Genomic DNA, 25,523 nt, shown 5'->3' on the forward strand with positions numbered 1-25,523 from the left:
GAGGAGAGGGATAATATTAAAAAAAAAAATGTAACAAATGAGTCAGTGATAAGGGGTATGAAGGGGAGGTAGGGACAGAGGTTAAGAGACTGGAGGAACCCATAATCTCTTATCCACTTGTCCAGCCCCCACCTTCTACCCTTGAGGAACACGAGGCAAAGCCAGCAGCGACCTGCTCAAGACCAGACTACACCCAGCTGGTCAGAAGCGGAGTTGGAAGTGAACACCGGCTTCCTGCGAAGCCAATCCTTTCTTCACAGCCCCTCTCATGGAGGGTCTATTTTCCTGCCATTGTCTAGTTCTTAGACCCGAGTATCGAGGGAGGGAAGCAACGCTCAAGCACCCCCTCGTTCGCCCCAGGACACAGGATTCCATCCATTCCCCTTCACAGCTCAGGACCCAGAGAGAAGCCCGGGCGGGGCGGGGCCTGGACACGCGCCGGCGCGTCCAGCAGGTGGCAGCAGCGAGCAGCCGCGCCCCCCGCGCAGCCACCCGGCGAGCCCGCATCATGGATGTCGAGCTCTCCTATTTCGCTTTGCTCGCCTCAGAATTCGAGACCCCAGACGAGGACCAGGATTCATGAACTGGTCTCAGGGGCCCGGGCAGGGGCCTCTGGCTCCCGACGCTGGCCGAGAGGTGGGTCCCGGGGCGGGTCGCCGCTCGTGGACGCCGGGCGGGGACGCGCTGCCCAGCAGAGCCCGGCACCCAGCGCGCTGCCCCCGCCCTGCCGCCCTGTGGTCCACACCCCCTTTGGGCTCCCGAGCCGCTGAGCTGCAATAGTCGGGGTGCGCGCCAACAGGCGCTGCCGGCCCCGCTTCTGCCGGGCAGTCAGGTCCCAGGAGCGGACGGACCCAGGCGCCCGCGTCCTCTCTGCTGCCTCCTCCTCCCTGCTCTCACCTGAGCTATTAGCCCACTTGCCTTCAAGGCCAGAGGCTACAGCCCAGACTGAGAGGGACAGCAGAAGGGGAGAGGGCACCTGAGGATACAGAGCTAACACCGGACTATTTCACCCCCAGGTGATGAGTGAAGTCGAAAGATCCGAAGATTTAAAAAGCATCTGGAGTCTCCGTATTGAATGAAAAACCCAGTGCAAAGGCATCATCATGAACACGAGCCGTAAGTGGGTCCTCCTCTTCTTTGCCATGGGAACAGGGTGGGGGCGGGAGGTTCAGGAGCCGGCGCTGGGGTTGCCTGGAAGGAGGAAGGAAGCCTGGCACGGGGTGGACACATGCCCCCAGACTCCTCCTCGGTTTTTTCTGTGCTCCCTCCCGAGCACAGGGATATGGCTCCGGGTTTTCATGGTATTTGCTAATGTTTTATTGGCCGCGCCACTTGTCTCCGTTGGGAAGGCTGCTTGTCTCCTTCTAGCAATGCCTGAGAAGGCCTAGGAAGCAGAAGTGTAGCCATTGTCTGACTGAGGGGGCTCAGAGGAGACCTCCCGGCAGACAGCTGGAAAGAAGAGGAAGGCCCTGTTGGTCTTGGAGCTGGAAAAAGGCAGGGAGACTGGCCTCGGGCTGGTGGGTGGGTGGGTGTGGGCAGACTGTGGGATAGGAACGAGCAGTTTGATAAACAAATCGTCAGGAAGCCACCTTTGGGTCTGGATGGAGATTGTGAAATATCCCGCTCTAGCGCGCAAGCAGCCCCATGGACCTAGGGCTGATATTTTTCACATACCTGAAGGCTGCATTTAGCCATCCTGAGAACAAGAGAAAAGAGACAAGCCCTTTAGCCAATGTTTCTAAAATGCCAGAAGCAGTAACTGCTCTGCAGAGGCAGGACCAGACATTTTACTGCTGGGCTGAGCCTCAGCTGCTGAGAAATGCAGTGAGAGATACAAGGAGGCCTAAGCTCTTTCTCTTCAATTCAGTACCTTTGACCATGGGCACCCACTGGGGCAGGTGTCGTGAGCACCACCCTGAAAGAGAGATCTGGATTCAAATCCCCCTCCTGGCCAGCTTCACTTGTCTGGGTTGTTTAGCAGCATGTGAGGTTGTTGAACCAGAGAACGCCTAGGAACATTCACTTCCCTGGGTCTTTGACTTGGCTCTCTCCTCTCTGGATCTCCGATTGCTCATCTGTAAAATGAGAAGGGTTGAATTTGAGCTTCTCCTAGTCTAAGAATCTGCAAGTTCCTTCTAAAAAAGCTACAGCTGAGAAGCAAGGTCATAAAAATCAGTACCTTCTGAGGCTGTGTTTGACACCAAATCAGGTTTCCTTAACCTCCTTCCATTTCAAGGCTGTTGGCATGGAGGGGAGGAAAACAAAGCCAGGGAGATGGAAATGAAATATATTTATTTACTATATATTTGTATGAGTCATCTCTCTGCCGTCTTCCTTTGTGTATTGCATAGCTGTGCTAGGCAGGCAAGTGTAGCTGGACTCCCTCTGCCTTTTACAGCCCAAGAATTTTGCTTCTTGATTTTGACAGTCTGAAACAAGGCTGAGGCTTCACCTGAGGCTCAGGAAAAGAGCAAAATTAGGTAGAACCGATCACCTAGTGGGCCACAAATTTGCATCCATCTGTGCTCTCAGACAAGTAAGAATCTGAAGTGCCTGTCACTTCTCACTATCTCTAGGCAGGGAAAAATGTATTTATGGGAGTCCTTTCTCACTAAATGACAGAAGAGAAAGATGGCTCATTTATTTTTCAAGGAACTAAGAAAGAAGGTAACAAGCAACAGACTCTGCTTTTTTCTCTCTTTAGAATCATAAACTCTTGTACCATTAGCAACACTGAGTATCCCCTAAAGAAGGAAATAGATTTTACTTAAAAAAAAAAAAAAGTAGTAGAATTGAGTACTGCAGAAGAGAAGGACTAACAAAAATGCCATTCCAGCCTCATATACTTTTTCTAAGTGGGGAGAGCGCGTTTATTTTCCAGGAGCAGGGGAAAATAAACAGAGTGACTCAGGCAGCCTGCGGGTCCCTGAGGTTCCCTATGAGGAAGTGATTCTCTAAAGGGCTACCTGGAGGCAAACTGTGGAGAAACTCCTGCTCAGGGCTTGGGGCCGGGCTCCCTCATCACTGAGGCTCCTCCCCACCCTGGGAGCCTCCAGAAGGAAAGAGTAGAAATCAGACCTTGCAGAAGTGATGGTGTGATGGGGTCACAGGGACAGAGCATGGGCATGTGGCCCTTGGGGTGACCTGCTGTAAGCAAAAGTGCTCGCCCCATTACCATGTGAGACTCTTAACTCAATCCTCATGCCTGAAATTGAACCTAAGAGAAACTGTCACTCGGTTTTTTCCTTGCACTTTCACTTCCTGAATCCTCACTCTACCAGCCACTGGGCTACACATTTCACCTGCACCTCTCTCACATCCACCCTGTCAAATGAGCATTATTGCTCCAGTTTTGCAGTCTTCATCAAGTCATGTGGCTAGTTTTTGGGTTGTGAAAGGTACGTGGACGCATAACATTATCAACAGTGTGTGCCATTCCTAATCAACTGTTCAATGTCACCGTTGAGATGGGGGCAGATCATGAGCTTCTTATTATATTGCTGGTCACTTTATCTGGAGTAGAGGTGCATGGGCTGTATAAGCTTGGGACAGCGTGTAAGAGTTGAGACAGCTCGAGCCCTGCCGTCAGGTGGGCCCAGGTTCTAGTTGTGGTTTCACTTGCTGGCTGTGTGGTCCTCGGGATGGTTGTCTCATCTGCAAAATGGGAATGATGGGACCTTCCTCCACATGGAATGGAGATAAGTGTTCATGTGTCGTGTACAATTCAGAGAGCAGTACCCGCAACATAGCTGGCAAGGTGTCAGCGATGGTGGCCAGGCTGTCATTGTCACTGCTGTAGTCACTGTGGTTCTTACCATTGTGGACTTTATGACATTAGCAAGCAAGTCACTCAACCTCTCAGATGTCACACCTTTGTCATAAATTGAAAGGAACGTAGAAATGGGATCTTGAGGACAAGACAGGAAGGTGAGAGATTGCTTTGTAAATATATGTAAATTTTTTACTAATAAGAAATACATGTCTCAGTTGTTTAAAAAAAAAAAAAAACAGGGGAGTGCCCAGTCAGTGACTCCTCAGAGTACATTTTGGTTTAGTTTCATCAGAATTCTTCTGAAACTTGCTGAGCTTTAGCATGCTGCAAAACAGGGCTGCTGTGAGAGAAAGCAGTAGTTCTGGAGATGTAGAGTAGGGTGGTGGTCCAGGCCTGGGAGAATGCAACAGGTGGGCTCCAGCCATCTGAACCAATAAGAGAAGGGGAAAGAGGTCTCCTTGCAGAGAGAACAAAACACCAAAGGCATGAGCAGGACACCCAGGGCTAGTACTGAGATCGTGGCCCCCATGGGCCAAGGACTTTAGGGAAAACAGAGCCATCATTTCTACCTTGGGCTCTGTGAGGTGGGTCTACCTTCCAGCCTTTCTGTCCCCCTGCACACACCCAGCCTAATTCCAGGGATCTGTCAATTGACTCCTGATGTGCTGAGGCAGCCTCCTAACTGGTCTCCCTTCACCCACTCCAGCCTACTTCAGTGCCCCATCCACTCTCTGCATCACCCTCTGCTTAAAACACACATCCCATTGCTCTTAAGATGTGAGAGGAGACCTCTCAGCAAGGCCTGCAGAGTCCCCCGTGGCCCAGCCTTGCTCACAGCCCCAGCTCATCCACACATGCATCCACTTTCTCCGCAGCTCCATCATGTCCACCTCCTCTCATTCACCTCCGGGAAGGCTCCCTGTCTCTAGCACCAGCCCCTCTGCCCACCACCCCTCTTCACCAGGCTGGCCTCCTCACCCCCACCCTGACCCCAGTCCAGCTAACACTCCCCTGATGATGTTCTCCTCCTGTTCCTTCAGAACCTTGTCTCTGGTGTCACACACTCACACCTGTGGTCACATTTTCCTGACCCTACAGAGCAAGGAAAGTCTGGTCCCAGACCTCTTGCTCTCCATAATCCGCAGAGCCCCAAAGGCCTCACCACCTTATGTGCATTTTCTTAGGCAACAATGAATCTTTGGTTATTTCCTGTCAGTGTCTCCCATTTTGTCTTGGCCCCAGGAGTTCCCAAGACCTGGGAATCAAAGCCAGGGGAGACTGAGTTGACCTCAGAGCATCAGATGCCCTGAGCACCAGAGTTAGTTCCGTGTGTCATAAAATGCTGTGCTTCACTTGGGTTGGAGCTCTCAGAGCTCCTGAAGGCCATGGCTTTCCTGGGTACAAAGCCAGCACTGGCTCATCCTTGAAGTTGGAGAGTGACCTGCATACCACATAAAATGGTACCAAGAGCCATTCTCCCTTCATTGGCTTCCCCTGATGGTCTCTTCCTTGGCTGTTATTATGGATTGGCATGCCAACGAGCTACTTTTTTGGAGTAGGCTTTGTTTTGTTGAAATCCTCCCAGGTGGCACTAGTGGTAAAGAATCTGCCTGTCAATGCAGGAGATACAAGAGACGTGGTTTGACAATCCCTGGGTTGGGAGGATCCCCAGGAGTAGGAAATGGCACCCCACACCAGTATTCTTGCCTGAGAAATTCCATGGACAGAGGAGACTGGTGGGCTACAGGCCATGGGGTTGCAAAGAGTCAGACATATCTGAGCATTGTTTTGTTGATGAGAGCAAAAAGAGTCATAGAAACCTCACAAAGGTGTCATGGGATAAGCAGACAGCACACTGGGGTAATAAAATCCTAAGCTTTGGGGTATGGATTCCTGAGTTCAAATTCAACATCTATCATGTATTCTCTTTATAATCTTGTACAAGATAGATCATGTTTCAACCTAAATTTTTATGATTATAAAATGTTGGCAGTAGTGCCAGATGGGTTGTTGTGATCAGATCAGATCAGTTGCTTAGTCGTGTCCAACTCCTTGCAACCCCATGAATCGCAGCACGCCAGGCCTCCCTGTCCATCACCAACTCCCGGAGTTCACTCAGACTCACGTCCATTGAGTCAGTGATGCCATCCAGCCATCTCATCCTCTGTCGTCCCCTTCTCCTCCTGCCCCCAATCCCTCCCAGCATCAGAGTCTTTTCCAATGAGTCAACTCTTCGCATGTGGTGGCCAAAGGACTGGAGTTTCAGCTTTAGCATCATTCCTTCCAAAGAAATCCCAAGGCTGATCTCGTTCAGAATGGACTGGTTGGATCTCCTTGCAGTCCAAGGGACTCTCACGAGTCTTCTCCAACACCACAGTTCAAAAGCATCAATTCTTCGGCGCTCAGCCTTCTTCACAGTCCAACTCTCACATCCATACATGACCACAGGAAAAACATAGCCTTGACTAGACGAACCTTTGTTGGCAAAGTAATGTCTCTGCTTTTGAATATGCTATCTGGGTTGTTGTGAAGATGAAGTGAAATAGCATGAGAAACTCCTTGGTGGTAGGTCTCAGGGAATGAAGTTGAACCTGAAGTTGCATTGGCCACTGAATAGAGCAAAGTTTTGAAATGATGGTGTCATACGAGCCAAACCCTCTGGTTCAAAACTAGCCTGTTTTGCTGGTATTGTGGCCATCACTGGGTTCAACACACAGGAGAGCCGTGGCTTTCAGGAAACCTTCAGGAAAATGATTAACCTGGTATTGTATATGAGTCTAAAAGGGCAAGACAGGAAGGTAGGATCCTAGATGAGAGATAATTAACCTAGTTCTGAAAAGGTCTGAGGGCCAGGATTTGAGTGGCTGTAAGAATAGAACTTGGGCAAACTTCAGGAGATGATGAGGGACAGGGAGGCCTTGCATGCTGCAGTCCATGGGATCGCAAAGAATCAGAAATGACTGGGTGACTGAGTAATTACAACAATAGAAATAAGGGGAAAGATCCTTTAGAGAATGAAGTCCGCATGGCCTTGTACCTGATTGAGTTATAGGGTGAAAAAGAAGAGGAGTCTATCTTAGGTCCTGGCAGGGAACAGATGTGTGATTTGAGGGGATTTAAGCAGGAGCCTTTGCAAATATGTGAGAAGGATGTAGAGAAATAAACAAGAAGCCCGGATGGCCAAGGACTAGGAGGCTAGAAACAGTGGCCCTTACTACTCTTACCACACCTTCCCCCAGACTGAAAGAGGGGAAAAAAAAAAAGGAAGCCAGAGACCCAGTCAGCTGTAGGGAAGGCACTGTCTGGTGGGAGTTGTTGCTCCTGGCAGGCAGGCAGCTCATGGTAACACCCCAAGGAAGGAACCAGGGGAATAAATATCCTGACCTCTCTCTCCTTCCTCCCTTGGATTTCCTACGGTACCCAATCCAACCAGGAGCCAGAGGGCAAGGAAGGCAGCTGAGCCCCCACCGTAGTCAGCCTCCCAGGGTAGAGAGGGAGCAGAGTGGACCTGGGGAGGCAAGGGATTTCAGCATCCAAGACACCCAGCTCAGGAGCAGCAAGACCTCCCTCTGTTCATGTCATTGCTCACATCAGGAACTCTAAGAATTTCTAGAGAAAAGGATCTATTGTAAATGGCACAGGAGGATGCCCGCTAATGACATTCTAAATTCGCATAATAGATGGAGTAGAGATGATTATATACTTTATAAGAATAGAGATTTTAAAAAATAAAACAGTACTTCCTAAATGAATAGAGCGCTTGTTGACAAATGACCACTTGAGGCTAAGGGAGCGTTAGAGGAATAATATAAGGAACAATGTTAAACCATCCCAAATGAGTATAACACATCTCTCAAATCACAATGTGATTTCAAGAGTACTTGCATTGCATAAAGGAAGTGATATCAGTTCTGAACTCTTTCATTCCTCTCTGGAAAAAGCCTTATCTGACTGAGATATCATCTGGTGTCGTGAATGTGAACAACTGGCCAATACCCAGCGTTAGCCAGATACCATTGTAAAGAACAGAAAACAACCAGAAGTGTGTAAGCACCTCTTGCTGGGTGCTTTGCCAGTTAAATTGTTTTCCTGCAGTTCTTAAGGGCATAGACTGGACCTAGATGGCTGGGTCCACATTCCAGCCCTGCCCTTTCCTTGCTGTGTGTGCTTAGGCAAATCACTTGCCTTCTGTGTACCTCCGTTTCTCATCTCCAGTGATAATCACAGGGGTATAGTAATAGTGCCTCTCTCATAGAGTTGTTATAAAAAATAAATAGGTTAACAGTTGTGAATTGCTTAAAACAGTGCCTGGTATATAGCGAGTGTTTATAAAATGAATAAAAATAGTATTATGCTAGAGCTGCTGTAATAAAGTACCTCCAACTGGGTGGCTTAAAGAATAGAAATATATTGTCTTATGGTTCTGGAGCTGAAAGTCCAAAATCAAAGCTTCTGCTGGGTTGGTTCCTTCCAAGGGCCGTGAGGAACGGATCTGCTCCAGGCCCCTCTCCTTGGTTGTGGTGTCTGTCTTCTCCCTGTGTCTCTTCACATCGCCTCTGTCTATGCGTATTTCTGTGCCCAAATTTCCCCTTTTCATAAGGACCTTATCCAATAAGGTCTCATTGGATAAGGGCCCACCCTAATGACATCATTTTAACATGATTACCTCTGTAAAGACCACATATCCAAATAAGGTCACATTCTGGAGTACTGGAGGTTATGACATCTATATATAAATTTGAGGAAACACAATTCAATCCATAAGGCGTTTGTTAAGTAAATGACTCCTCAAGGAGAGGATTTCCCTGTGGATCAGTCTTCCCAAATACCAGCCACACCCTGGGGCTAGTGTAGGACGCTGATAGTTGGTTGTCTACCTAGTCTTGATGTTTAAGCTCTAATTTTACCACCTCTAACCAGCAGAGATGGAGCCTGCCCCGGAGAGCTTGAAGGGAGTGATCACACGTAGGAGGTGCCCAGAAAAGAGGACCGTGGTGACTCAGTATTCCAGTCTCTCTGCAAAACGCACACTCCCCACCTTACCCCTCATTTTGGTCATTATGCACAGCTGTAGCATTTTAGCAGTGAAACAGAATTTATAGTCATGGAATTGTTTTTCAGTCTGCCTGGTTCCTAGGAATGTCCAAGAAGGGGAACAAGAATTAGATTGTTCATTTGTTCACTCAACAAATATTTACTGACCACCAACCCTGCACCCAGCATGTTGCTGGAGACACAGCTGTAAATGTAATAGGCATGGTCCTTGCCTTCGTGGATCATACAGGTCAGCAAAAGGGGCCAGCTGGTGGCCTGCCTGATAGGATATGTTTTATGTGCCCAACACCAGGCTTTCAGTGAATTTTAATTATTTACAAACACTCAGAAATCAAAATTGGGATTTCTAGCTTCTGTCTAAGGACAGCCTGAAAGACCTGGCATCCGTGCCCCTTTGTTCCTACATGGCAGACAATAGTCAGTAGAATTGCCTGCCTTGAGGGGGCATGTACTATTCTCTAGAGAGCCATAGTTGCCACCTCTATAGGAAGAGAGGTGTCACACAAGGACAGCTTAATACTTTTCTATTACCTTGCCACTGTAGGTATTTGAATTTATTTTTAATTGAAATATAGTTGACATACAATATTATATTAGTTTCAGGTACACAGCAAAGTGATTCATGTATGTGTGTGTGTGTGTGTGTGTATATATATATATTTTTTTTTTCCAATTCTTTTCCATTACAGGTTACTGTAAGATATTGAGTATGGTTCCCTGTGCTATATAGTAAATGCTTGTTTATCTATTTTATATGCAGGCATTTGAATTTTTTAAACTCTAGTCTAGTATATGACTCATATAACATCAAACACAGAGATGAGAAAACCGCAGCATATTGTTCATCATGGGAGAAAGTTCTATCTCGAGTTAGCAGTTGATTAACACCGCCATGCCATAAAGTGCTCTTGAAGTGAGCCAGATCCTGCTCATGGCCTTTTTTCCCCAGCTGACACATTCCCAGAGGGTGATATCATATCCTTTTGGATACAGTTGGGCAAACAGTGCCCCACCCCCAACTCCTAGAGGTCAGTTTCACTTCCAGAGGAATCTGTTAGTAGGGGATGGGCACAGACCAAAGTAAAGCAGCTCTGGATACCTGGTCCCAGTTCTGGGTGCCTTTATCAGCCCAAAAGTAGGACCCTGGGAAGGCTGGACTGTTCCAGAGCTTGTTGTGACATATGGGACATGCCTGGTCCAGTGGAGGACATCTAGTCGACAGCATGAGCTCCGTATCTGTAAGGTCAGTTTATACACCCACTCAGCTAAGGGGTGATTACTGAAAGGTCACACCTTGACCCAGAATGGCTGCATAAAACCTCTCTGTTATGATGGGGATCGCCTACTTGAGAAAGAACGGTGAGAAATTGGGTAATGCCAACAAAATTTCTTCAGTGGAGACCAGATTTTTCTTCATTTCTCTGGAAGAAATCAGGATAGTAAATTATTCATAGAAAGCAACGCACAGTACGTAGCACATTGTCGTTGCTCAAAAGATATTTGATGATTTAATTCATTAATGAAAAGCCCACTCTCATTTCCTTTATGAAGATCTCTCTTAGTTTCATCTTTATGACCATCTGCTATGTTGCCCACTTGGATATTCCAAGGCACTTCAAATTCAAACTAAAATTTAATAAAATTTTTTTAAATGGGGGAAAAAAAAAAAAAAACCTTCTTCTACTCTGTGGTCCCAGTTGATTGCTAGAATCTGCATTTACCCAGTAAGGAAGTTAGTAATCAGAAACTAGCCCTCATCTGCATTTCCGTTTCCTCCACTCCCCTGTGTTCAGTCTGGGTCCACATCTGGTCATTCCTACCTCCCAAATGTGACCCAAACTCTTCCTTCCTCAGCTGCCATCACTGCCCAGTGTCCCCAGCACCAGCCATGGCAGCCACTGGAGTAAATGGTTGGGGGAGGGTTGGGTTGAGCTCAAGTTCAGTCGCAGGCGTCAGAGCCATGTGGGCTGCTGGACAGTGTGATTCCAGGCTGCAAGGGGCAGGAGGGGTCATAGTGCTGCTCTGCAGAACTCTGATTAGGCTGTGTCTGAGCATTGTATCCAGGGTGGAGCATGCCCAGCAATGGTGGAGGGACTTGAAACACCCTGAGGAGAGGGCCCTGAAGGAGCAGCGGGGATCCTCCAGAGTCAGCCCCACACATTGGTTCTGTGTCCCCCAGAGAGTATAGATGATCCCTTGGTGATTTCACATGATGCTACTGGATTGTGGCCTGCAATCCAGAAGTGTTAGCCTTCTTTCTGAGTGCCTCGCCAGCCAGACAAGAGGTCCAGACAGGCTCCACTTTGCCGTCCTATTGCTCCCTGTGCTGTGGTTACTGCTGTGTGCTCGTGCCACAGCCCCACCCCCTTCTCTGGCAGAATTCCACTCTCTACTGCCTGTATCATTTCAAAAGCTTTTTCCTCGGATCTGCTTGATTTTGTGCAAGGCACAGGTCTTTCTCCATGGGCTGTTATCTCTTGCCCTCACCCGCACCAGCAGGGCCAATGAAAGGACTGCCTTGCAATGGTCTAATGACACAGTTGATCTATTTTAAGCACCTGAAGCACACTCCACCAAGTGCCAATCTTCCCGCAGCAAGCTGCTCTCAGCGTGCGGGGCCAGGGCCAGCTCGAGGTCTGCTGCTGCTTTTTGAAATCTGGGGAAGCAGCCCAGGGATCCAGACCCTGCCCGTCCAAGGACGATCTAAAGCAACCGTAAAATTAGATATCTTCACAGTCAGTATGAGGTATTCTGCAAGGAGAATTGCCCATAGTGTCAGAAATATAGGGCACGGGAACCTCGAGTGACCATAAATTCCTCTTTCAAAGGGCAGAAACAGAGCCCAGGCCCATTTCAGGTAGGGAAAAGGGACCTAGGAGGCAACATTTCAGAACAAAGAGAAGCTCAAGCCCCATCAGAAATGCCTGAGCCTTAGACCCATTTTTCCTCCTCCTCCTAATCAAGAGACATTCTTTTCCAATTATAGCCTATCTGAGTGCAATTATTTACAAATATTCTTTATTTAATTCTTGCAACAATCCTGCAAAGCCTTTCCCTGCTCTGTATGTAAGGACGGTCACCCGTGTTACATGGACTCTCACCATTCTACACAGAACTCACCATTGTTGGTAACTGTATTAGCCATTGGCTTGTCATTTCTGTCTCTTATCCCCTTTTGGACTATAAGCCACATGATGGCTCTGTGACAGGCCTGTTTTGTTCACTGCTGAGTCCTCCAAACTCATTACCACTCTTGGCACAAAGTGATGGCCGCCAGTGACCGTTCATGTTGGCTGAGCATTAACTGTGTGCCAGGCGCGGTGCTAAGGTCTTCACAGACATGAATGCATTTAACCCTCACAGAAGACCTAGGAGGTAAATGCTAATAATATCCTTGTTTTACAGACGGGCAGACCAAGGCTCAGAAAACAGGTCTCTGGTCCTAAATCTCATATTTAACAAGTAATGACACCTTGAATGAATATGTGAATGGGAGGATCTAACATAGACTATTAAATACTCCCATTTTGCATAAAAGGGAAATGAGGTTCAGAGGTACAGTCTCCTGGCCTCAGTCACACGAGCTGGGAGGTGGTGGAGCAGGTATTTGAAACCACATCGAGCCAACTCCAAGGATCTTTTCCCTCCTTCCTGCTTCCTCCTCTTCACCGTCTTTCCCCATTTTACTGTGATGAGAGTTACGGGGTGAAGGGGAAGTACAGGTTGGGGTGGCTGGTCTTTTTCCTGTTGGATGTCCCAGCACTACTCTCCTGTTCACTAGGGCAATGACACAAATCCCTGCTCTCTGCATGGCGATGTACCAGGTGCTGAGGGATTGGAGATGCACAGGAAAGAATGTGACCTCAGACAGCCTCCTTCCAGCATCACCCAGGGGCAGACACGAGCAAGGGTGACTGTAATACAATAAAACCCTCTTGGCTGTTGAAAGAGCAGGAAAGAGTGAAGAGGGAGTCAGGCCAGATTCCCCTGAAAGAGCCGGGGACTATTTTGTGGAGAAGGTAGCATTCACTGCAGATCTTGAGAGATAGCTTGGATGGGGAAGAAGGCCGTTCCTGATGGGCTCATCCATCCACTCTCGCAGGCTAGCTTCCACGTTCGCTTGTTGCACAAGTTCTGCATCCCAGACCCATGGCTGGGTGTGGAGGGTAAAATAAACAAAAACAAAGTAAACAGAGGGTTTCAGGAAATGTCAGCAGGTCTGGTTATCTATGAAGTATGAGGAGGTGGACAGTGAGGAAAGAAGGTGGGGGCGGGGGTGGCTGGTGAGGATCAGATCTTTGAGAGTTGTACATGCCAGGCTGGAGAGTATTTGTTACAGTCTGTGACCAATGAGGAGCCATGAGAGGTTTCGAGCCGAGCAGTGAGCCCCTCCTCAGAGCTGTGCATTATTTAGGAAGATCTCCCTGGTAACACATACCTGATGGATAGGAGAGCCCAGAGGCAGCAGAGGCTGGCTGAGCACCGTGGAGCAGGTGTGAACGGATGAGAAGGGAAGGCATGCAGGGCAGAGAGGATGAGCTGGCGGGTTCCCTAGGCATGCTGTGCATCGGTGTTGGTGTCGCTGCTCTTGTCCCTTCAAGTGGACCTGTTAATCTGATTCTGATTGCTGGGACTGTGCGAACTGATACTTTGAAAATTAGGTTACTGACCACAGTGAGATGCCTTCGATAGTGTATTTGATAAGCACTTGAGCTGTGGAGTCAAAACGCCTGGATTCATGTTCCAGCTCAGCCACGACCTAGCTGTGCAACCTTCTGTGACTTTCTTTACCCCCATAGCTTCAGCTTCCTCTCAAGGTGGTTGGGATGGGGGAGGGCAGAGTGAGGGAACGGGTGTTAGATGCTTAGCACACACTCAGTAATAATTAATGAAATGCAGTTGAATGTGTTGGAAAAAACCCTTTTCAATAAACAAATTAATCAGCACATGGCATGGATAGGACCAGTCACCGCTTAATCATTCCATTGGAGAGAGGAACAGAGGTATTGATAGCCTAGGACTTTCACTAACATTTAATTTTATTTATTTATTATATGTCAAACTATATTCTAAACTCTCTGTGAATTGTCTCTTTTGATCCAAGTGTGAGTCAGGAATGAGATTAATGTTGAAGAAGACAATCTTAATTGAATAGGGAGAGAGTCATACCAGGCCAGGAATTGACAAACCTTTCCTGTAAAGGGCCAGGTCGTAAATATTTGGAGCTTTGCGGGCCATATGGTGTCTGAGGCATAGAAGCAGCCCTTGATGATATGTGGTCATATGGATGCAGCAGCAGTTGAGTCACAATTTATTTCCAAAGGTAAAGGTGGAGGGGGATTTAACCTGTGGGCCAGTTTGCTGATCCTTATGCCACATAATCTCTAATGTCTCTTCCAGCTTTGAAATTCTAAATTTGAAAGTCTAAAAGGAGGACACAAATACTTAATCTCTCTTGCTTAGTTCATCTTTGTAACTATAAGAGAATTTCACCTTAAATATGATAAGGATTACACTGGAAAGATAGACCCAGAAAGGACTCTAGAAGGCTCCATCCTCTTTGTGGCTTTGTTTTCTGCACAGCCTATAATTCATACTCTGGGATTACCTGACTCATCTCATGTGACCACTAAATGCCAGGGTGCACAAGCTGCCCTAGGGTCTGTTGAGCAGACAGCTCTTGATACTCAGGTCAGAGACTCTCCACTTGTGAAAAAATATACAGGGCAGTATCCATGCCAGGGCCTCCAGGCGCAAAGCGAAGTCTCCTCCTACTTTGCTCCCTGTTCACATTTCCTGCTCAAACCCCCCCTTCCTCTGTAATGAGGTGCGATAGCCGAATTGTCTGTCCAGCATGTTTTATCATCCCTGCTTCTGATTCCTTGCAAGAACTGTCCCTAACTCCCTGGAGTACAAATGAGCTGTCAGTTGTGTTCTGCCCCTCCCCTGAGTGGTGGCACATGACCTAGACCAGCCAATCGGGGTATCCCATCTATCTATGCCACAAGGATTTGTTCATCAATGGACATTAGACCCAAGAGAGGTCAACCATAGTATTCGCTGGAATTGTATAGGGAAATACTAGGAAAAAGTATTCATTCCATTAAGGTTGCTGAGCTAAGGCTCTTGGAATACTAGTGGGCATTCCTGTCCAGCATGTGGGAAGAAGTTGTTTGAAAAAAGTTATAGCTCTTACTATATGGTAAAGCCTCTGAATCCAGCTAGATCTGAATGCAGAGGCCGCCCACCCCACCCAGAGACCTCTCACTTGTAAGAACCAACAGATTCTCTTTTTTGCCTAATTTTGAGTTTCTGTAAATTACAATGGGAAGGACCCTAACTAAGGCACTTGCTGTTGTTATTTTACCCTTTTTCTCATAGGCAATTACCTCATATAATTATCTTCATTTATCAAAATTCTAGCCATCTTTAGGCTAAAAACTTCCTCTCCTCCACTCCTGAAGTTATTTTATTTCCTCTTCTAAAGTCCCGAACTCTTGTTTTAAAACATTCTTATGATTATGGGTCATTTGCTGTAACTCAACAGCTTTATTCATGTGCATTTCCTAGCACTCTTCTTAGACTATAAGCTCTTTGAGAATAGGAGCCCGATGTCAGTAGGGAATAGTGCATTTGTTCTACAGCTACAAGCAACAGACCACTGCGGAGTCAGAGCATTATTGCTGCAGCTTACAAATCCATATGTGCACCAAAATGCAAATGCATGATATTCTGTCAAATGCATGCATAGAAGGAAAATCAATGTGGTAAAATAATTGTTACTTAAATACTAATTGTTACTAACATAGTGAGGCTAATATTTTTGACAATAAAAAGGAATCCTCCAATGATCTGAATGTGGTTACATGGATATAAACAAATGTAAAATTCTTAACCTTTACACTGAAGATTTATACACTTTATACAAGTTACACCACAATAAAAAGTAAAAAAAAAAATAAAAATAAAGGAGTCCTTATACCTTATACTTGATAACCCTGTCCATCACTAGTCAATACACAAAATTTGAGATAGGTCTTGCTGCTGCTACTGCTAAGTCGCTTCAGTCGTGTCCGACTCTGTGCAACCCTATAGATGGCAGCCCACCAGGCTCCCCTGTCCCTGGGATTCTCCAGGCAAGAACCCAAGAGTGGGTTGCCATTTCCTTCTCCAATGCATGAAAGTGAAAAGTGAAAGTGAAGTCGCTTAGTCGTGTCCGACTCTTAGCGACCCCATGGACTACAGCCTACCAGGCTCCTTCACCCATGGGATTTTCCAGGCAAGAGTACTGGAGTGGGGTGCCATTGCCTTCTCCAGAGATAGGTCTTAGACCTTAATAAATGAAAAGCTAAAACTGTACAGCTTCTGGAAGAGAATATTGAAGATTATCTTATGATCTGGAGGTAGGCAGTGACTTCTCAGAACACTAAAAGTGGCAAAAATTGGCAAGAAATTCTAACACTTTACAAAAGAATATATACAAATGGGTGCTCAGCATCATTAGTCATCAGTTCAGTTAGTTCAGTCACTCAGTTGTTCCGACTCTTTGTGACCCCATGGACTGCAGCATGCCAGGCTTCCCTGTCCATCACCAACTCCCAGAGCTTGCTCAAACTCATGTCCATCGAGTCAGTGATGCCATCCAACCAGATCACCTTCTCCTCCTGCATCCAATCTTTCCCAGCATCAGGGTCTTCTCTAATGAGTCAGCTCTTCAAATCAGGTGGCCAAAGTATTGGAGTTTCAGCTTCAGCATCAGTCCTGCAAATTAAAACCACCTTTTTACACCCATAAAAATGGCTTAAGTTTCTCATATATTGTTGGTGGGAATGTTAAATGGTACAGCAACTTTGGAAAACTGTTAGTTTCATAAAAACTCAACACAATAAAATGAAGATCCAGCAACTCCACCCATGAGAGGTGAAAACATAAATCTGCAGAAAGTTTTGTGCAGAAATGTTCCAGGCAGCTTAATTCATAATATCCCAAAGCTGGAAACAATTGGACTGTTCGTCTGTGGACAAATGGATAAGCAAATCTGGTTACATTTCCACAATGGAATACTATTCAGCAAAACAAACAAAAACAAAAAAAGCAGCTATTGATACATGCCACAGCATGAATGAATCTCAAAAAAAAAAAAAAAAAGCTGAGTAAAAGAAGCGAGACAAAAAGAAGTACATACTGGATGATTCCATTTATGAAGTTCAAGAACAGGCAAAACTAATCTATATGGACAGAAATCATAACAGAGTTTGCCTCTAGTTTGGGGGTGGAGTGATTGGTCACAAAAGGTTACAGCAAATTATCTCCATATTACGGTAATGTGTCCTTTCTTGGCTGAGATGTTGTTTACATGTGTTTATGTATTTGTCAAAACTTTTTGTTTTTAAGATGTATGTATTTCATTATTTGTAAATTACACTGAATTATTCTCTTATAGCTCAGTTGGTAAAGAATCTACCTGCAATGCAGGAGACCCCAGTTCGATTCCTGGGTCAGGAAGATCTGCTGGAGAAGGGATAGGCTACCCACTCTAGTATTCTTGGGCTTCCCTGGGGGCTCAGCTGGTAAAGAATCCGCCTGCAATGTGGGATACCTGGATTTGATCCCTGGGTTGGGATCAACCTAACCCTTTCCCTAGAGAAGGGAAAGGCTATCCACTCCAGTATTCTCCAGTATTCTGCAATTCTGGAGAATTCCATGAACTGTAGTCCATGAGGTTTCAAAAAGTCGGACACGACTGAGTGACTTTCACTCACTCATTTATGTGTGTGTGTGTATGTGTGTGTTGTGTATGAAAGATTCCTAGGCTTAGAAACAGAAGAACTGACTCCTAATCTCAGCTCTCCTACCAACTCAGTGACATCTGTTGATATTCTCATCAGTTCAGTGGGCCTATCCTATTCATCTTTGCTTACCACAAAGGACTATTTCAACTATCATCACACCTGGGAAGGTGCTTGGTGAATGCTCAGATATTGTGCATTTCAAGAGCCTCCTCTTCAGATGGTCTTGTGCAGGTCTCTTCCTGGCCCTGATTTTCCAGCTACACTGGCCTCCTTGAACTCACCACACACTTTCCAGCCTCAGGACCTCTGCACATGCTGTTTCCCCATCAGCATTGTTCTTGCCCCTTGTCTTCCATGGCTGGATTCCTTGCCTGCTTACAGTCACAGATGAAATATTTTACCTTCAGATTGCCTCTCCCCAAGCCTTACTCATTTCTTCTTTCTACTTGTCACACTTTGGAATTATCTATTTCTTTAGTTGCTTCTTGTTGTTTAGTTGCTAAGTCGTGTCCGACTGTTTTGCAACTCCGTGGGCTGTAACCCGCCAAGCCCCTCAGTCCATGGGATTTCTCAGGCAAGAATACTGAATTGGTTGCCATTTCTTTCTCCGGGGGATCTTCCCGACCCAGGGATTAAACCTGCATCTCCAATAAACCTGCATCTCCTTCACTTTGGATTCTTTACCACTAAGCCACCAGGGATGCGTATCTTTCCCGTGGAACTATGCACTTCCAAAGGAGAGGAAACATGCTTGTTTTATTCACCAGCATGTCTCCAGTCCTTGGTGCATAGGAATTACCCAGTAAATATTGCCCAATAAATAACTGCACCAACGAAGATGGTATTAGCATTAGCAAATGGACTTTGTAACCTGTTAGGAGCTTGGTAGGCTGCAGTCCATGGGGTTGCTAAAAGTCAGACACGACTGAACGACTTCACTTTCACTCTTCACTTTCATGCATTGAAGAAGGAAATGGCAACCCACTCCAGTGTTCTTGCCTTGAGAATCCCAGGGACGGGGGAGCCTGGTGGGCTGCCGTCTCTGGGGTCGCACACAGTCGAACACGACTGAAGCGACTTAGAAGCAGCAGCAGCAGCAGCAGTGCTGACTTGGGACTTTCCGCTTGGAGCCAGGTCTTCCCTGGGGCTTGGTGGGTATCAGGAGGGCTAGTATCACTGTAGCATACTCAATAAGAAAAAGCTTTTTATGTCAAAGGACTCAAGGAAATCTTAGGATATCTTGTCCTTAGGAAGGCTAGGACACTTTCTATTCATGAGTCTGTTGGGCTATAACCTAAGAGCTCTACATTTATCTACATGTTGAAAAAAGTCTGAAGCACACACAGGCTAACTTAACTATCACACAGGAATTGTCCTGTCTCTCCAGGGCCCTGTGTGTCCCACGCCTAGCACAGGGCCCAAGATCAGGTGGAATGAACGCTTGTCTCCATATTCATCCTCCTACTCAGCACTTTTCAGACCTCTGGTCCATCACATGGCCTTTTAGCCCTAATTGCTTTCCTCTCTCCCCTTCTAATAATCAAATCACCTTTTGGGGGCTTTCTGGATGTGAATGCCCTTGCCCCACTGAAGTGGTTTCTCTCCTGGGCATCAGCCCCAAGTACAGGGCACCTGGACATCACCCTGAGCTGATCTGTCCACGGGAGCTCTCCAAAACCTTCTATTTTACCACAGGAATGTGTTAGCAGACCTGGATTACTTTGGCTTCGGTGACATCATTCTGTGCTGTGGGGAAATGCTTGTTAGCCAGGAGCAAAGTCCAGTGGAGGGTGTAAACTTAGAAAAGGCTCTGGTGAAAATCTAAGGGGCTTTGAAATAGGGAAGAAGTCTACCCCGTCCTCCCACCCATTTCCTCTATAGCCCAAATTCTGCCTCACTGTCTCCCTTGTAGTCTGTGTTCTTTCTACCAGTGTCAATAAGCCCTTTATGTGAGTGGGATTTGGGGCTTCTCTGTTTCTCATCTGAGAATCTGTCCTGTGCCAATGGGTTTGGGCCTTTGGCCCACATGTTAATTATTGTCCCAGGGTTCATAGAGTCGACTGGGGACAGAATGCCTCTTTGGCTGGAAAAGAGGTATTCTGGTAGGTTGCTTTTTTTTTTTTTTTAATGAAGCATTAATCTAGTTTAGAGAGGTTGCAAGAGTGAAAATGTGTGTATGGTTCGTTGATGTTTGTTTCTTCTTGTCTGGGCGCCACACTTAGCTGAGGTTTGGGAATTAAATGTCAATGAATCTCTGAGTATTTCTTGAACTCATATTGACAATCATCATTTTTTGCTGCCATTAGTGTCAAGAAATTTTTAAAAAGTATTTTATAATGCAGAATGGTGGAAAGGAAGTCTGGTGGTGTGTGTGTGCACAAGTGTAGAAAAGCAAGCTCACTAAACTAGGAGTCGGAAGTTTTGATTTGGAGTCTGGGACCATCTCAGTCCCCTGAGCCTTAGTTTTCTCATCTGTAAAATAGGTGGAGTGATCTCGTTTCCCTTGACTCATGTTTTGTGATATAATTATTGCAATGAATGAGAAGCTTTCAGTTAACCTCTATTTCGCTAGTTATTACATAGATGCCTTCTCCCTTGACTTTCTTTGAAAGAGAATCCAGCAAATGTTTGAATTGTTTTTTCTTATTGCTTTGGATTGTTAGATATGTTTCTTTTCGTCATTAGAATTTAATACAGCTGTGCACAGAAATTGAGCACAAGGCAAATCTAGCTTTATTTGGGTTATAGGTAAATGGGACGAGGTAAAAAGAGTCCGTTCATTGTGCCTCTAGTGTCCTTATGTACAACTGTCCTCATTTCAAATTTTTCATCCCATTGTTAGGCCATGCGTCCAGTCATGTGTTTCAGTATCTCATTCAGAAAGCGTGGTCTCTATAATTAAATGACGATAAAGAGAGACACAGGACAGTAACCATAGGATAGAATCTTTGCTCTTCTCTTTGTGTCTTGAAGGGCAGTGAGCAAGCTAGACCAGAAAGAAAGAGCCCTTTCATCGTGCCCGTCAGAGCAGGTGACTCATTTTGGCTGACAGGCCCAGAATTTCACCCTTCAGCTCATTTTACAATTCCCAGATGAATGGTACCCATCACAGGATTCACCCGTGCCTAGTTTGGGAAGGATACCCTTGTACACCTTGGTACATTTTACTGTTTACTACTCCCCTCACTTTTCAATTTTTTTTAATTGAATTATACTCGATCTACAATATTGTGTTAATTTCAGGAGTACATCAAAGGGGTTCAGGTATATATATATATATATATTTTTTCAGATTATTTTCCGTTTTAGGTTATTACAGGATACTGAATATAGATCTCTGTGCTATCCAGTAAATCCTTGTTGCTTCTCTGTTTTATGTATGTGCTTAGTCACTCAGTCATGTCCAACTCTTTGCGACCCCATGGACTGTAGCCCACCAGGATCCTCTATCCATGAGGATTCCCCAGGCAAGAATACCAGAGTGGGTTGCCATGCCCTCCTCCAGGGGATCTTCCCAACCCAAGGATTGAACCCAGGTCTCCTGCATTGCAGGCAGGTTCTTTACCATCTGTGCCATTAGGGAAGCCTGTTTTATGTATAGTATCTGCTTGTATTTGTTAATCCCATACTCCTAATTTATCCTTCCCCTCCACCGCCATCCCTCTCCCCTTGGTAACCATAAATTCACTTTCTATAATATGTCTGTGAGTCTGTTTCTATTTTGTACATAGATTCATTTGTATCGTATTTTTAGATTCCACATGTAAGTGATATCATGAAATATTTGTCTTCTCTGATGTAGTTAGTATGATATCCTTTAGGTTCATCCACACTGCTGCAAGTGGCAATATTTCATTCCATTTTTGGGGATGAGTAATATTCCACTGTATTTATACACACACACACGCACACACACATCACATCTTCTTAACCCGAATTCAGTTGATGGACACTTGGATTATTTCCCAGTGGCTATTGTAAACAGTGCTTTTAGCTGTTGTTGAGACAGTCTCTACCAGTGACTAGCCTTAAAGAGGCAGTGGGGCAAGAGCAGTCAGGACTGAAAGCTATCTGCCTTGAGATGAATCTTCCAGGACATACAACACATCTGCATGTGAAAGCACCTCTGTCATGTCTGTTTTGGACTGGGAGTCTCCTAGTGTTGAGAGGAAGCAGGGTGCATTGGAAGGACAAGAAAGAAAGCCAGGCAGCTGTCATCTACTGCTGGAGGTGAGGAGGGTCGGAAAGGAGATGGGGGAGGCTGGCAGGGACCAGGCCATGCAAGCACTTGTCAACCATGGCAAGGAGTCTGGCTTTATCCCAAGAGCCAAGTGAAGCCATTAAATGGTGTTAAATGCTCTGAAGTGTGGTGAGCGCTTCAGCACTTCAGGGGTAAGCATCATCGGATTTGCATTTTGAAAGCATCACTCTGGCGACTGTGTAGAGAAATGAGTGGGCAAAGGAGACCAGTTAGGACCTGTTGGGATCCTCCAGGCTGGAGATATTAGGGCCTAAACTAGGAGTAGATTGGTCAGGGCACTTTCCACTCCAGGAGCATTGCATGGTCTTGATGCCCTGGGAGGTTTTATATCTCTATACTATTTAAAATAATGATTTGGAGTCTGTATTAGTTTCCTAGAGCTGCCATCACAACCTTTAACACATGAGTGACTTAAGCAACAGAAATATATTTAATGATAGCTCTGGGGACTAGAAGTCTGAGATCAAGGTTTCTTCTGAGGCATCTCTCCTTGGCTTGTAGATGGCCAGCTTCTCCCTGTGTGCATCTGTGTCCTCATCTTCTCTTGTTATGAGGGCACTAGTCATACTGGACTAGAGCTTACCCTTACAACCTTATTTTAACTTAATAACCTCTTTAAAGACCCTGCCTCCAAATACTGCCACATCCTAATTCCCAGCAAATGTTTTTTCCTTGATTTTCCTATAAGGGGTATTTAGGTAACCTGTGAAAGTGAAAGTCACTCAGTCATGTCCTACTCTTTGCAGCCCCATGGACTACACAGTCCATGGAATTCTCCAGGCCAGAATACTGGAGTGGGTAGTGTTTCCCTTCTCCAGGGGATCTTCCCAACCCAAGGATCAAACCCAGGTCTCCCACATGCAGGCAGATTCTTTACCAGCTGAGCCACAAGGGAAACCCAAGAATACTCCAGTGGGGTAGCCTATCCCTTCTCCAGAGGATCTTCCCAACTCAGGAATCAAACCGGGGTCTAATGCATTGCAGGCAGATTTTTTACCAACTGAGCTATCAGGGAAGTATTTCTATTATTCATCATTATCTACTCCCACCTCACTCTCCTTAGGCAAACACGTACCTAGAACTGCAATATGTATAGGAAAAGTTGTATAACTCTGATCGATTTCATTTGGGTTTTGGTCTTCCACCAGAATACTGAACTTGATGGAATTTTGAATTCTATTACAGCATGGTTTAGCCACAGAAATTTCCTTTACTGGTTACTTCTTGAGAACAAGTCTGTTGCATTTGCTTTCCTTGTGGTCTCCATAAATTCCTATTGTAGGAAACAGCTGTCAGGTGTACCTTAGCCAAAAACTTAACTCCTCAACTCATCCCATGGCTGTATCTAAATGTTTGCGAAGCGCCCACAGAATTGTTGTTGTTGTTCAGTCACTTAGTTGTGTCTGACTCTGCAACCGCATGGACTGCAGCATACCAGGCTTCCCTGTCCTTCACTGTCTCCCGGAGTTTGCTCAAACTCATGTCCCTTGAATTGGTGATGCTGTCTAACCATCTCATCCTCTGTCACCCTCTTCTCCTTCTGCCTTCAGTCGTTCCCAGCATCAAGGTCTTTTCCAATGAGTTGGCTCTTCACATCAGTTAGCCAAAGTATTGGAGCTTGAATTTCAGCATCAGTCCTTCTAATGAATATTCAAAGTTTATTTCCATTAGGATTGACAGGTTTGATCACCTTACAGTTCAAGGAACTCTCAAGGGTCTTCTCCAGCACCACAATTTGAAAGCCTAAAGAATACTCTCCAGGGTTTGTGAATATAAACAGTATCCCTCCTAAAGTAATGTACAGTCTGCTAGAGAAATAAGGCATGCACAAAAGTGATGATATCATAGGGTAGACTGTGCTCTAGGTGAATGGTTTTCAAAAGGTGGTCCCCAAACCAGCAGCATGAGCATCACCTGGGAACTGGTTGGAAATCCATATTCTCACCCAGCCCTGAACATCCTGAATCAGAAACCCTGGTAGTGGAGCCCAGCAATCCGAGTTTTGACAAGACATCCAGAGTTCTAATGCATGCTTAGGTTTGGGAACCACTGCTTAGTCATAAGAAGTACATGCCATGAGATTTTAAAGAAGAGAGATAATGGAGGGGGGATGAGGAAGAAATCTGTAAGTCTTTCTAAGTATGTTGCATATGAGATAGGCCTGGAGGAGTGGGCTGGATTTTGGTATTTATATGTAGATGAACATATTTACTACAGTTGCCATCTGCATGTTTATATATTTCTTTTACAAAAGTAATTAACAGCCTGGACTCTTAACTTGAGAGATCTGTTAGCTGTCCCTTCCGTGCATTTTAACTGGCTCGGTATGAATTGAGGCTTCCATCAACATATGCTCAGTTATAGAGCTGGTAATTATGATTGGAGGCATTTTGTTGGAGGAGACTTTCTGTTCCCAACATAGATTGAATTACAGTCTACCTTTAAATCCTTAAAGGATTTAAGCAAAAATCAAAGCATCCTGGAATCTCACGGTGTGTAGGGATCTTTAAGATCATCTAGTCTAATAACCCAGCCAAATAACCTGTGAGCTGGCCTTGAAATATACATGGCCTCAGGACACTCAGCATAGTAGCATTTCTACTAGACCAGTGAATGATTCCATAGCATGGATAAGCAGACTATGGCTCAAAGGTAAATTCTGGCCCACTGCTGATCTTTGTAAATAAAGTTTTATTGGAACACAGCCATGCCCGTTCATTACTTATTGTCTAAGACTGCTTTTATACTACAGTAGCACAACATTTTAATCCATCCTTAAGATTGTGCAAGAACTCTTAGATCACGAGTGACCAAAACTCAGGTCAAACTAGCTCAAGTTAAACAGGAATCCATCAGCTCCTGGACCTTTGAAATCAAGGGGAGGTCTGGGTGAAGTTGCTGCTCTTGGGATCAGATGGACTGTCTTTTCTAGTCCATGCTGCCCTGGTTATGTCTACTGTACCTCCTGCTGCTAAGCCGTCTCCCTGTTCACTCAGCCTAGTTAGCTCTTCCGCCCTAACTGCCCATTTCCATTTCATCCCACCCAGTCTGCTCTGCTAAGTTCAGGTCTTTTTTTCTGGCATAGTGGATCCTGCAGCCATAGCTTTGAGCACTGGACTTGGCATCAGAAGTCCTGGGTTCTAGCTCTGACTGTGCTCTTAAATACAGAAATGTGCATGAAATAAGATGTCAAGACACACTGAAAATTTTTAAAAATAAATAAATAAATATAAGGGATTTCTTTTATTCTCTTAGTATCAAAGAATATTTAAGCTAGGAAAGGCCCTGAAGTTTATCTTATCTAGGTGGCCTGGGTGACAAAATGATCCATACATGTGTTTTACTTGACTCATGTACTGTTCTTCTTTATTTTTGGGTATTTGAGCCAAACTATAAACACAAAGAGGTTTTAAAATCCAGACTTTAAAATCCAGATTTCTGGTTACCCCAAGCCAATATCCCCATACGGCAGGGGTCAGTTGAAATAGAGTAGGAACCATGCTTCTTTGGCCACATCTCTCACTCCCTTCATCCCAGTCCACTCACTCATTTATATGACCTCCTACCCCTGAAGCACTGAGTTTGTGTTCCCTGATTTGATACAGTCATCCATCTGATTCCCAAAGATCTGATTCCTGTCAAT

At 45.6% G+C, this 25,523-nt stretch overlaps 1 protein-coding gene across 3 annotated transcripts in view; it reads left to right on the forward strand.

Moving 5' to 3' along the window:
* The first annotated feature begins 484 nt into the window (after positions 1 to 484).
* Positions 485 to 25,523, forward strand: part of ABLIM3 (actin binding LIM protein family member 3) — a 135,401-nt gene continuing 110,362 nt past the window's right edge. For 2 of the 3 annotated variants that reach the window (XM_059888373.1, XM_059888374.1), the window contains exons 1-2: positions 485 to 636; positions 1,017 to 1,116. In XM_059888373.1, coding sequence (XP_059744356.1) covers positions 1,104 to 1,116 — 13 coding nt within the window. In that variant the 5' untranslated portion in view covers positions 485 to 636; positions 1,017 to 1,103. 3 annotated transcript variants of the gene reach the window in all.

The sequence above is a fragment of the Bos taurus genome, chromosome 7 (assembly GCF_002263795.3).
Source record: "Bos taurus isolate L1 Dominette 01449 registration number 42190680 breed Hereford chromosome 7, ARS-UCD2.0, whole genome shotgun sequence".
Classification (NCBI taxonomy): Eukaryota; Metazoa; Chordata; class Mammalia; order Artiodactyla; family Bovidae; genus Bos; species Bos taurus.